At 42.6% G+C, this 14,346-nt stretch overlaps 1 protein-coding gene across 3 annotated transcripts in view; it reads left to right on the top strand.

The window, feature by feature from the left end:
- The window catches only part of LY86 (lymphocyte antigen 86), a 64,556-nt gene that overhangs the window by 30,367 nt on the left and 19,843 nt on the right, over positions 1-14,346 (top strand). For all 3 annotated transcript variants that reach the window (XM_074335270.2, XM_088791393.1, XM_074335271.2), the window contains exons 2-3: positions 4,953-5,039; positions 6,579-6,707. In XM_074335270.2, coding sequence (XP_074191371.1) covers positions 4,953-5,039; positions 6,579-6,707 — 216 coding nt within the window. The remainder of the gene's footprint in view (positions 1-4,952; positions 5,040-6,578; positions 6,708-14,346) is intronic.

The following is a 14,346-nucleotide window of genomic DNA, read 5'->3' as shown; positions in this document are numbered from 1 at the left end:
AAGAGAGAGCGAGAGGAGAGTGGAGACAGGAGGGCGAGAGAGGGAGGGTGGGAAGGAAAGGGAGACAGATGGAAGGAGAGGAGAGAGAGGAAGAAGAGGAAGAGACAGAGAGGAGAGAAAGAGAAGGGAAGAAGGAGGCAGGAAGAGGGAAAGGGAAAGAGGAGAGAGAGGAAGACAAACTTCATGTAGCAGGAAGGACTTGGATATGAACATGGGGAAGGCTAGTGGAGGTGTGGCTGGAGGGACATCAGCTCTTTTTTAGCCATTGTTGTGAGAATACCACCCTCCCATGGGAGCAGGAAAGCCAATGCATCACCCACTTTGCAGCAGTTTTTAAAACCTAAGCAATAGAACTGCAAGCACATGCACGTATGTGCATACAGGCACACACTCGCACACATGCACACACGCATGTGCACACAGTGCATGTAAAACTGGTAAAATCTGAATAAACACTGTAAATTATACCACTGTCCCTTTCCTAGTTTTTATATTGTACTATATGTGAGATGTTACCATGGGAGAAAGCTGGGTATCGGGTGCCTGAAGCCTCTCTTTACCTTTTTGCAACTTCCTGTGAGAATGTAATTATTTCAAAATATAAAGTTAAAAGAAAAAAAAACTGAATCGGAGCCATGAAATATAAAAATGGCACTAGCAGCATGAGAGCTGGCCCCTCCTCTGTCCCTAAAACCACCCACCCATCACCCCAGGCTGCAGGGTGCCCCATGATGCAGTGGACTCTAGCACTAATGACAAGAGGTGTGTCTGAGCCCACACCAGCGGAGCCCATTAGGCTGGTGGCAGCGCCATCCTTGGTGGGGAATTGCACTTCCAGAGGCTGTGTCCTTGGGGTTTTCTTCTTACCCCTGATTCCATTTGAGACCCCAGCACTGGCTAGCAAATACCAAGGCAAGCTTGTCCTCTCCTAGACAACCACTCAGTTGTAGCCCAGCCCAGGCACGAGAGCACAGGCCACCATCAGTGTTTAAGGCACAAGAATGTTTCTAGAGCTGAGATTTGTTAAGACCCTGCATCTGCTAAGCCCCAGCTGTTTCTCTAAGTCTGTTCTACTCCATGAATGAGCCCAAAACAGCTCCAGGACACATCTAACTGTCGCTGCCCTTAAAGGCAGATGCTAAGGGCTGCTTTCCTGAAGCCTCTTCCTCAGCCCCAACAGGACTGGCTCTCAGCTCTTTAGAGGGGCCTGCCATCCATGCAGACATGTCCCAGGGCCCTGGGGCAGCAGGGCGGTTTGGGGGCACACTGGGCTCACTCACTGTAAATACCGTCTTCCCGTGGGTGGAAGCAATACATGTCCACAGGACAGACAGAAGTGGGTATAACTTAAAGGGTAAGGAAAAAATATTTTACATGAACAGATTGTATATTTCACCATGAAGCTTTCCTCAGCTTGTTTGCCACTATACAATAAAGGGTCTGGAGGAAACATTTCTCTCTGCCCTCGAAGCCTGAGAAGGTCAACTCTCATTAACCTCCCAATTTTATTCTTTGAGAAAATCCAAATTCAGATAATCCAATTAATGTGTTTTAAAAATTAGCTGAGGCAAGTGTCCAGGGGAAAGTCTCCCTCTCGCCCCCACCCCATCAGTTCTGCTATTATATAAGTACTACTTAAAAATACAATCCACTACCTTTTATTTTGGCAGGTGATTCTGAGGCAGTTGGTAATCTGTTAATTGAAAAAACAGTTCTTTAAAGCAGTGGTTCTCCACCAGGGGTGAGTTTGTCCCCCAGGTGACACTTGGTAATATCTAGGGACAATTTGGATTGTCACAACTAGAGTTGGAAGTAAAAGTGCTACTAGTATCTACTGGGTGGAGGCCAAAGAAGCCTCTTACACATACAATGCACAGGACAGCCCCCACCAAAAAAAAAAAGTACATATAACCCTTATTATTCATTCAGCAAACAACTACTTGGAGCCTAGTATAATTTTAAGACATTATGCCCTGGGGTTGGAGAGCCCGCCTTGCAGCATCTAGTAGAGGAATGACAGAGATATACAAGAAAATGTAATGTAATATAGGGCATGCTAAGTGCCTGAGTGAAAATACAAATCAATAGAGGGAAGGACATGAGTTTGTGAGGGTGGGATTGGGGGACGGGAGGAACTGATGTCATTTTCCCCAAGAAAACTGCACACTTCATATTCACTCTCAAATATAAAATTTGCTCTCGAATGTAAAATTGAGATACCTGCTAGGAAAGATCACTAAAACTCTAAGCACTTTTTAAGCAATCTATCTTTTTGTTTTTATATACACATCTTCAGAGAGAATCAACCGACTGCTTTCTTTGTGACTTTGTGCCTTATTGTTTCCCTACTAATATTTTCCGGTATCAAGGAGATGTTTTCTTTCTTTCTTCTGCCCTTAGTTTATTCTAGCTCTAGCTTTAAAATATTGATAAACATACAGTATAATTCTTTAACTGCCAATTGGTTAAGCAGTACATACTTAGCCTCTTTTACCTTTCCTCAGATAGCAACTTAAATTTATTCACAGTTTCGAGGATGCATTCTCCTAAACGTCTGTTAGTCGGGCTCTCTTTTTCAATACTGATTGCCAAATACCTTATAAAAGCAATTGTCTCCATACTCCCTGCTCCGATTTTCCAAGTTGAAGGAAGACCTGGGACAGCACAAAAATGTTTATGAAGAAGTAAAACGATCATAACCGAAAATCCCTTTTCCCCCTCGGAAAAGTTAGTGACCAGATCAAAGGGGGTTTGATAAAACAATAGTACACTAGATTAGATGTGCAAGGCTGAAATTACCTAGTGATCATTTCCATGGAAGAAACCACAAACAAGTATGTATCTTCCAGGTCAGTAATGTGGGTGATAAAACTGTCTGGAACTCTATCACTGATAAATGTGAGCTCATAGCTCAGCTGAAATTGAAACCAGTTTTGAAAGAGATCTACCAGACACCGTAGGCCTACACACAAAATATTCTAGGCAATCCTACAAATCAAATAATGAACACACATTTTTGAGGCTCTACTTTGTGAGTGCCCCTGCACAATACTAGGAGAGGAGGCAATTTGTGTGTTTGTTTGTTTGCTTGTTTTTAAGGCTGGGTTTGAATCTTGACTCTGCCAGTTAATACAGCCTTTCTGAGTCTATATTTTCCCATCAATGAAATGAGGTAAATCATACCTATCTCTCAAAATCATGATTTATTGTAGCAGTCTGGGTCTGGTCAGGAAAACAGGACCATATCTGTTATTTTAACAGAGAGGATTTAATATAGGGAACTGGTTAAGCAGTTGTTAGAGAAACAAAACAGCAAAAAACGACAGTTAGGAAGCAGCTACCCTAACGGACGGAAGAGCAGAGGGCAGAGGTTGGAGCTATTAGAATCTAGAAGCTTGAAAGAAGAGTCGTACGGAACTGAGATACATACTGCCAACGAAGGGGTGACAGCTCCTGAGGTACTGTCATCACAGGAGCTTAGGGGCCCACAGAACTGAGCCTCAGCTGATTCCGGGATGGTGCAAAAGGAGCTGAACACTGGAACCAACTGCGACCGGCAGGTTGATAGGCCATCAGCAGGTGACACTCTCAAGGATCGGCAAGTATGCAAGAAGGAGCAAGTCCCTTCTGCGCAGCCTCAGTCTCCCTCTAGCACCCTCTGGCGGATGGCAAAGGAGAAACGTGATTGCAGAGAAGCCCAGCTTCTCAAAGCAGAGTTTAGAAGGCTGGATTTGGAGTTGAGAGATGATAGCTTAATGCATGGTCCATTCATCCATTCATTTTGTGCATTTATGGAGTGCTTACTATGTGTCTGACTGTGAGGCTCTCTGCTAGACGCTGGGGAGTCTGAAGAATTAAATGGAAAACTCTTATAAAGTGCACAGCTCAGTGACTAGTGCAATACAGACCCAGCTCTACTCTGTCAGGCTCAGCGAGAAGCACAAAGGAGAAGGAAATGGACAACAAAACACCAGCCCCTGCCTTTCAGGAGTTCTGTGTTTAGATTAAGTGTGGCAGGATAAGTCAAAGAACAAAGGACAAAGTCATACAAAAACTATTTCAGACATAACTGTTTTAAGAATTCAGAGAAGCAAACGAATATTTTGGAGACTATCAAGGAAGCCATCACAAAGAAGATGGGAATGAGTGACACTTAGTATTTAGACAATGGCCCAAAGGGGTGAGACCATTAGAAATGGGAGGAGCCGCATGAGCAAACCAATCAGGGTGGGAACTTGCTGGGTGCTTACATTGCAGCCCTGATCTCAAGGGATGAAGGATGGATTTGTGATATGGAGATGGAGGATGGGGCCAGGTGAACATTTCTTGACTCTATTCTAAGGTGTAAATGAGCCATTGGACCTCTTTGAATAAGTAGAAATTATGTGTAAAAAATATTATATTTGTCCTCCTTATCATGGCTAATGCAATATCTTGCATATAGAGGAATATTTGGTGGTCGTGGGGCGTATTACATTCAATAGGATGTGATGGGATAGGATGGAATTTTAAATGGAGGCCTTAGTTTGGAAAATCTGCATATATTTGCATCTGTTTAATTATAATAATAAATACTTTGTGAAATGTTTGGTGTGATTAATGAACTATTTGAAGTCTAAGTTCAAGGAATTAAAAAATTCAACAACGATAAAAATTTTAACAAGTGACGAGGCAACTCACACATCAAGGCACTGCTCATTTCATAGACTGAGACCCTGACATCAGAGTGAACTTGACGTTGACCAACGTTGACTTTGCAGAAACTGGGAGGGGCTGTTGAAAGCCCCATGGATCTACGAAAAAAAAAAAAAAAAAAGTATTGGGTGATATGTTTGTGAGTCAATTTTAGTGGTTCATATAGAAAAAAATAATATAATTGGTGTGAATTTTGAATGTGAGTTTGCAGAGCATACAATGTACTCACAGCTAATCTGTGTTTTTCTTCTTGACAGATCCGTTACAAGATTTTGGCTTGTCTGTTGAACAGTGTTCCAAATATTTAAAACCAAATCTCAACATTAGATTTGGAATCATTCTGAGTAAGTAAAGATTATTGACATGAAATAAAACATTGCACGGCCTCTTCACACTCCCAGTTACTTGAACTGACACTAGTGGCTGCCTAAGCCACCGTTCCCCATCACTTTCTGGGATTAACTCTATTCCCTCTTCATATTCAGTTCTCTCTCTGGTTGACATCCAGATAGAGTAGAACTCTCATTTAATGCTATGCTCTTGTGCTGAAAAGACTCCAGTTACTCATTTGGATGATATGAGCACCTGGAATCAGTACATCCAGCAAAGAAAGAAAATATTTGGAGCCTAAGTATTGACATCTGCTCAGGAGAGAGTTTTTGCTTAGTTATCTCAGCAACAAACAAGTCTACTACCAGCAGCATGACTTGTCTTTGTGATATTTTTTTTTCCCAAATAGCTAATACATATTCTTAAACCTTGACGCAGGCAAGACATGTAATATCTTCTTCCTTCACCCCAATCAATGAGCTAGAATGCTTCCTGTTTGTTTATTTTTATGTGGTCATGCCATTACTGTTAGTCATTATATCGCTATAGCTACTAGAGTGTCTCCTTTCTAAAACAGTTTTATCGAAACCAGAGCAGAAAGATTTAATAAACTTAGTATGTGGAATCATTCCAGAGAAATGGAAAGAACATTCCCAGAGTCCAAGAACTCTCATGCATTATTGTATTTCCAAAACCTTGCACAATATCTGGACTCTAGCAGCAGCTCAATAAATGCTTTGAGGAGAGAAACAAAGAAAGAGAAGTGGAGTGGAAGGAGGACTGCCATGTTTCCCCGAAAATAAGACCTAGCCGAAAAATCAGCTCTAATGCGTCTTTTGGAGCAAAAATTAATACAAGACCCGGTATTATATTGTATTGTATTGTATTGTATTGTATTGTATTGTATTGTATTGTATTGTATTGTATTGTATTATATTATATTAACCGGGTCTTATAGTAAAATAAGACCAGGAGTTATATTAATTTTTGCTCCAGAAGACGCATTAGAACTGATGGTCCAGCTAGGTCTTATTTTGGGGGGAAACACAGTAAGTAGAACACAAAAGGGAAGAATAGAAACCAGTTCCAGAAAGCGTCGGAAGCCAGCACTGCCAAGCACCCTGAAGCTTCCCAGGTAACTATGCTACAACAGCTGCCTAGCAACAGTGGGGGGTATGGAGGTCTGTCCAAACCCAGCGCTCTCAGGGAAGGTGTGTAATACTACGTAGCTGAGACGCTGTTGAAGCTAGACCCGCCGCCATCACATTAAGTGGCCGCGGCAGCAGGGCAGGGGAGCACAGCAGATAAATTGCCTGGCTCCAAGCAGATAAAGTATATAAAAGGACCGTGTCTCATATCCAGAGCTGTCACTGTAATCCCCTGTAGCACTGCCTAAATGCTGTTTTACCAAGAAAAGAAGAAAACTGTTCCCCATACAGCACAGACTTCTAGAAATAAAAAGTCTTTGGGCTCAAACTTTTATAAATTTTGAATGCTTTGATATACAGCAAAACCCACACTAATAGTAAAGCTGATCTTCTTTTTCCCTTTAGGAGAGGACATCAAAGAGTTGTTTCTTGACGTAAATCTCCTCACTAAAGGAGCATCCATTTTGAGTTATTCCTATGCTGTCTGTGAAGAGGATCTACCCAAGTTTTCTTTCTGTGGGAGAAGGAAAGGGGGTAAGCGCTCTGTCTTGTTCACTGTTTGCTGAGGCCCCGGAACGAAAGCTTGCCGCTGAGGTCAGGACACCCCGGCCAGAGTCGGGCTCTATGCCTCACCAGTGGACACACTTCACCTCACTTGTCAGCATAAAAGTGCTGTGTCATATGCTGTTGTATAAAAATCACCCTAAGGCCCATCCACAGGGCCTACCTTACAAGGTGGATGTGAAAATGAAATGAAACATGCTTACGGGCTACTTTGCAAACAGATCATTGTTAGTGTTAGTGACGCACCTCACACGCACAAAACAAGGCCGGCAACAGAAAGAACCCATCGCTTCCCCAAATCCATTGAGGTTCAAAGTATTTTCAGGTTTCTCCTCAGCAATCCCTTTCTGACAAGGTCTCCTCAATATAGCAATGGCTTCTGAAAAAGAAAAAAAAAAAAAGAAGAAGCTTTCTAAATGTCAACATTTTACTGTGGTCTCTCCCATTCGAGTCATTGACTGATGGGGCATTAGGTGGCTACACTCAAAATACAGAAGCATAAAACCCATTGTATTATCTCCTCTGTCTCCAGTTCACTAATCTCCCACCCCTCCCATTCATAACTCAGAAGAGCACAGGAATCCCACTTTCGCCTGTCCCCACCTCTCCTCTCTTCTTGCCCTCAGCCAGCATCTTCACCAAAGCCCTGAGATGCCTCTGTTTATTTACCTAAACCTTGGGTCTGGTTTGTGACTGTCCTTCCCCAGAAGTTGTTCTTTTCCTCCTTCCCACAGCCTTCTTCCTGTTTCGATTGGCCAAGAAGGAGCATGCCCGTAGCATCACACCCTGGAAACACCCACTCCTCTATTCCCTTGTTCAAAGAAGCTAGAGAAAATCACCCAATTGTGCTTTCTCAATAAAGAATCTAGAGGATAGGGGGGTCCCCTTCCCATAGTAAGGGATGCAGACAAAGGAAGTTTGTCTGTAAGACAAGAAAACAGGGAATTTAAGGGAGTGAAGGGGTGGAGCTGGCGGACTTTTCAGTCTTGTGCAGGTGACCCATCTCAGCTCAGCCCTCCCTCCTCACCCTCCTCTCGGCTCCCTGAAGTGTGTAATGCATGCCTTTCTTACAACATTTGCCATGTTGGCCTGTAATTGTTTATTCCCACTTGTTATCCCCGATAGACTATCAGATGGGTAATATCATCTTTGTATTTTTATTCCAAGGATTTTGAATATACCTGATACATATGAAGTGCTAAATACAGCAAACATACAGAGAAAAAGCTAATGTTAAACATTCATTCCAGGCACTGTTCTAAAAGCTTTATATCCAGTAAGTCATTTGCTTACTACCCCAAGCTTAAGAGTTAGTACTTTTCATACTCTAACCTTATACATGCAGAAACTGAGGCACAGAAAGGTTTAGGAACTTGCACCAAGTCACAGAACTGGTGAGGGACCCATGCCTCAAACCCAGGAAGGCTGACTCCAGGGTCCATAACCTTAACCTACAAAGAATGAAGAAACAAAAGAAGCAGCAATGAAATGGATGTGTGTACATTTTGGCCAGGGGTTTATTTAAAAATCATCATTTAAAACTCTTTCTGGCCAGTGATCTGACTTTGTTTCAGTTTGGGACATTTTTTTTCCTAGTTAACCTACCATAGAATTAGTCAGTTTTTCTCTTTGAACTTACTGGAAATATTTCTGATTAATCTGGTGCATTCCTGTATTTCCTCAGCATGGTGAACTCTTCATTAGTTGGTCTTTATTTAACCTTTTCTACTTGCCCTCAGCCATGCTTGTTTCAAACGCTTCACCCCATAATCAGCCATTCTTTTCTCCCTCCCTCTCTCCCTCCTTCCCTCCCTCCCTTCCTTCCTTCTTTCCTCTTTCCCTCGTCCTTCCTTCCTTCCACATTGACCGAGTCCCTACTCTTTGCCAAGCATGCTGGGGAGCCTGAAGATGAACCAAGAATGGTTTCTACCTTCAACAACATTTACGATGGACTGGAGGAGATTTGAGATCCAGAAAACAACTCTTCCAGTTGCTATGTGTGGTGTGTGCATTAAAGAGGTACAAACAAAATGCCAAGGAAACTTGAGAGGTATAGCTCACCCCCAATAGGTTCAACCTATTGGAACACGGGAAGTCTTAGAAATTTAATACAGAATTATTTTCCTGTTTGCTTTAGGCTATTTAAAAGCCTGTTATAGGCGTTTCAGCATCGTTTACATAATTTGTTCATAGCATAATAACGCTGGCTTTCTGCAAGCATTCCTGATTGTATAGAATGTGTTGGAAGAACTCAAAGCTTCTTAAGCTGATAACCTCCAAGAAAGACTGACAACTTCAGAGGCTGTCACCCAGAGCATCTATTGTCCTACCTCCTGTCTTTTGCTTATCCTTCCAAGTTTTCCCCAAAATAAGTATTCTTGGACCCAAATGTGGAAACAGTATGCTTGGAAGTACTATCAACTGCGTAAGAAAGAACCCATGCTGAGCTTCCCTTCTATTCCTACTTCTTTTATTCCCTGGATCAAGTTTCCCTCCCTCCCTCCTGAACAATGAAAATGGCTTCCTAACCAGCTTTCCTATCTCTTTGCTGCTGCCAGGATAGTCTTCTCAAATACAGATCTGATAGCACCGCCGTCCTTCCCCAAAGAATTCCCTTTCTATAAAACAAAGTCTAAGTTCTTTAGTGATCAAACTTCATCATGGATTTGACTCTAACCTACTTCTCCAGCCACAGCATCGTTAGCAACAGCTTCACCAAATCCTCTGCCGCTTTCTGACCATACCCAGTGTTTTAACACACATGACGTTGTTCTAATGGCTCCCTTAGTCTCTAATGTGTGTTTCCTATTTGTCTTCCATCCAGACCTCACTCAAGTATCATATCTGAGAACCTTCCTCCAACCTGCAGCCAGTGAGTTGCTCCCTCTGGAAGCCTTTAGAGCATCACATTCTCACTTCTCTCAGCCAGAACTGTATTTTGTTCTATAGTTTGTGAACTATAGTTAGTGTGTGTGTGTGTGTGTGTGTGTGTGTGATATGTGTGTGTGTGTGTGTGTGTGTGTGTGTGGTGTGGTGTGTGTCTTGAAGGCAGACACTTCAAACTGAACTCCTTGAAGACAGGAATATTTCTTGCTCCTCTCTGTCTCTGCAGACTCTGCAGACAATGAGAGCCTGGCACAGAGTAAATGTGTAATAAATATTTGTTTTATTGAATTTGCATGTGACAGACTGAATGCAAGTACCCCCTCAAAGGTGACTCTCTAGTGATGGTTGTGCATGTCACAAAGTCACAGGTACATCAAATTCTAGCAAACGGTAAATTATCTTGGTACTCCAAGTTTAAGGAAATCTATTTTTTTCCTCTATGAGTAGTTTTATAATAGAATTAATAAAATAGAAGACATATTGTTTCCCCAGAATTAAGGTGCCCAATTCAGTTTTAGTAGCTCAAAAGGCTGATGTTTACCTTAATCAAATGCTGGGCAGCGTTTCCACTGTTTGCTTTATTGCCACGGGGTTAATAGCTGCATAGGCAGGCTGAGAAGTCACAACTTGGGAAATTGCCTGGAAATTTCATATAGCATAAAATGATCAGAAAAGTGATATACAAACACTGCATGAACAAATACTTATGTAAACCAGTAAGCCAGAGAAACTCAAACGTTAACTTCAGAGGCTTCTTGGGTTATTAAAGTTTTATAATCCACCCACCAACCTACAGCAGGAATGATTCTATTGAAAATAAGTGATTAATTGTAAGAGCAGAATTAACAGGAAAACACAGAACTGAGAACTGAAGCCAGTCCAAACCCAACCACGAGCTGCTATTGACATATGAAGCAGGAAGCAAACTCCTTCTGGGGTTTGCAGGTCTTCTGAGAAAACTTGGCGTTACTACAGGCAACCCATTATGGGGTCAGCTGCAACTGAATTGCTGGGGATTTTCCCGGCATTATGGTGCACCCCTCTGCAACTGGCTCCCCACTGGCTGTTCTCCAAGCCAGATAAAACTACTGAATGGGTCAGGCTGAGGGAGACTGTGGATAAGATGTTCTCTTTTCTTCTGCATCTTGCTCAGCTAAGGCAAGAGCACACTGGATCTGAAGACCAAGTGATGCGCTTTTGGTATTATCATTTACGGTGTGATTGGTAATTTGGGGGAAACAGCTTATATGTCCAATTATAGGGGACTAAGTAGATTATTGTTCGGCCAAAGGTACAATATGCTGTGCTTTTAAGTAATGTGGCAGAAGATTATTAAATTACATGAAAATAAACTCATAAGGATATTGTTAAGTGACAAGGAAGGTTTGTAATGCAGGGTCTCAGCTCCTGCTCCCCACACAAGAACGCAGGATATGGTGAGGCCAAAAAGGAACACCCACGGAGCCATAGGTAGGGGAGTCATACTGCTATATTCTCGATGGTGGCTGTTCGAGACACAAAAGCAAACATCCACCAGTACCCCAACATAGAGTCTTCCTGCACCCCAGTCTCACTAGGTGAGACACAGGAAGTAGGAGCAACACGATACACAATGTAATCCGCTTGCTAACCACACTTGCTAGCCGCAATCTGCTTGCTAACTGCACTTGCTAGCTGCAATCCACTGTCCACTTCTCTGCCAACCAACCAACCCCCTAGCCTAGCCATGGCAGTTATATTAGTGGCTAATTAATGGCTAACCAGCAATAGCTGATGGCCACCCAGCCACAGAGGACGGCCATCTGATTACAGCTGATGGCCATCTAATAACCGAGCAAGCACCTTCCTACATGAGGCTGAGGAAACTGCTCTCTGGGCCTCTATCCACACAAGGTTGCTATAAGATTACTGAGCACAAGTACCCTCCCATCCCCTGGCTTTCACTATGGTGAACACTGACCTAAAGCCGAGGAAAAGTTCAGATCCAGGTTGCTTAGAAAAATTCTACAACTTTGCTTTAACTATGCCTTGCCAGTACTGACAAATTAGACTTGGGACAAAGAAAGGGGACTTAACACAAAGACTGACGAGAAAGGCAGTTAGCAAGGAAGAAAGAGTACCTTATAAAAAAGCCAGAGAGCGGGACTAATGGTTCCTTCTCCTCCCCACAGCTGCCATTTACAGACTGGGGGCAGAGGCCCTTCTTGCTGGAGGATCATTTCATCTCTGGTTCTCAGTTACTTCATCTCTAAAATGGGAGTAACCATAATTCTTTATTGGTAATAGTGGAAGACTAAAGAAAAGAAGTATTACATGCCTGGTGTGTTAAAAATCATGCAATGAACATGGGAATGGCATGCCTCTTTCTGCTTCCTCCCCTGTCTGAGGGAACTTGAGGCAGGTGGCGGAACAGCTGGAGTAACCCACAGCTGCTTTATCAACCTGGGCTAGGGTCTGTCATAGAAACGAGCCAGAGGTGAGGGTTCTGACTCAAAGCAACTCACCTGAAGCCAGAGGGCAGCTGGCTCAACACTGCCTACCTGCTCAGGAACCCAGGATGTCCTGCTGGTGACCGAAGAAATCTTTTCTTCTTGTCTCTTTCCATGCTGTTTGTTTTCTCACCTCAGTCTAAGATGAGCGTCTAAAGTTCTCATTTTCTGCCCCTGGCTTGACTTCTTTCTAGAATAACTAACCGTGGGAATGTCTTCTCCCTTCAGGGAAACCTGACATCTATTCACAGAGGTGTGGTCTAACCCCATGGCCCCAACCAGATTATCCCACTATCGTCTGACGTAAGGACTTTTCCCAAAGTCTGGGTTGGTCGGCAGTTAACATCACAAATGAGACACGCACAGTCCTGGCTAGCTTGGAAATGAGTTGAGTTCACCCCAGTCCCTTTCATTCTCTTCTGACTTATCAGAAGTCCACCTTGGAGTCCATTCTCAACAAGAAATGGTGTTCATTTTGTTCAACACATTTCCTAGAATATCTCATCTCAGGAAGATAAGAGTGAACTGATAAGTGAAATAGAGCAAAATATTGATGGTGGGACTTACTGTTGAAACGAAAGTGTCAATCTGGGAAGTCGGACCAAACCCATCCAGGACACTCTCCCCTCAAATAAAAAATGTAAGGTGGGGGGAATTACTAAAAGGAACAGGTGGGTCATGTTTTGGCTGTCTAGAATATATTGTGCAGGGCTATGCAAAAAAGAGATTCTCAACTGGAAATGAACCTAGAGATCTGGGCAAAGACCCAGATTAAGGTTACAAATTAAATAGAATGAAGACAAGATTTTCATTGTTGATGATACAAACAAGGCACACCAACTGTTAAACTTGGCTCTGCCCAAGCCTCTATGAGTTCTAGCCAAGGTAGGTCAACCCAGGCAAAAGGCATTGGTTTCACAGCACTAAGTAATAATTGGCTTTCAAAAATGATTTGTCTTTTGTTTCATAGATTGACTTGTGGGTATCAATTATACCCACCCTCTTGCCAAAACCAACTGAAATTAAAATAAAGGCTCAGAGCAGGCAAATAACTACATTTTGTGTGTGTATGTGTGTGTGTACACGCATACACGCACGCACATGCACTGCGCACTGGGTATATAGTATGATCATACACTAGGAGACCTGTAGGTCAAGGGCTCTTTTTTGAGCCCTTGACAACTGTGATGGACATAGATGAAACACAATGACAACCTGAGAGGACTTGATCTCGTTCGTGTGTCAGAATCCAGCAGGGCCCACAAGAACTGTGGCTGAATAGGGCACCCAGGCCTGTATGTGTGCGCTAACCACTTTCCAGTTGGTAAAAATCTATTATGAAATACATACAATGGATATTGATAAAACTTCGCTTCATATAATTGTAAGCTACAGAAAATAATTAGTTGTGGACTTAGTTTTAAATGCATTTATCTGGAAATCTTGTAGTTAAAATAAATATTACCATGACACTTTCTGCAAGTTGAAGAATCCTTTAGTTGAGAAAAATAATTGCCCCCTGGTTTATCCTTTGTGTAAATCTAAACTTTCCTATTTTGTGTCTGTCCAAAGTGGGGAATACATGATAATAATATGGATTTCCATATACAACAAAATAGATCCCCTAAGAACAGTACTTAAAGTCTGATATGCCATTGCCCACAAGGCAGAGTATCCCTGACAGCAGCTAAGGGATTCTGCTTTAACATATACAAGTAAGACAAAGGTGAAAGCACAGTGGGCGCTCTGGCTGGCTACCTGTCCTCCCTCCCTTTCATAAGTGGAGCGTTTGTTGTGTGTCCTAGTTCGTGCTGAACACATGTGTCTGGCCATCCACGAAGAATCATTAATTGCAGAGCCTTCTCAATCTCACCGTCTGTAACTATTCAAAATTCAGTCCCAACAGTTCTATCTGCATCAGCAATTCAGATTTCATCGGCTAGAGTCCTATTGCCCTAGCTATCTCTGTTTCTATGTGCTCTTTTTTTCACAGTTCTATGAAAGGGAGGAAATTTGAAAATTGCCTAGATTTAGAAAAATTGCCGTAACTGCTTTCTGAAAAATGCCTTGTAGCTTTTACTGCTCTAGTAAAAGATGGCAAAAGCCACCTTCCAGGCACATGTTTTCTTGAAGAAGCACCACCATTAATCAATCTATGCCAATGACCTGACACACCCACAGCCATGCGCCACTACCATGGGCCTCAATTTCCAGCCGTTTCACATGCACTGCGC

This window comes from Rhinolophus sinicus, chromosome 14, assembly GCF_057876585.1.
Source record: "Rhinolophus sinicus isolate RSI-liver-muscle chromosome 14, RSI-T2T, whole genome shotgun sequence".
NCBI classification, from domain to species: Eukaryota; Metazoa; Chordata; class Mammalia; order Chiroptera; family Rhinolophidae; genus Rhinolophus; species Rhinolophus sinicus.
Note: the sequence above shows the minus strand (reverse complement) of the source record. Positions and strands in the feature narration are given on the sequence as shown.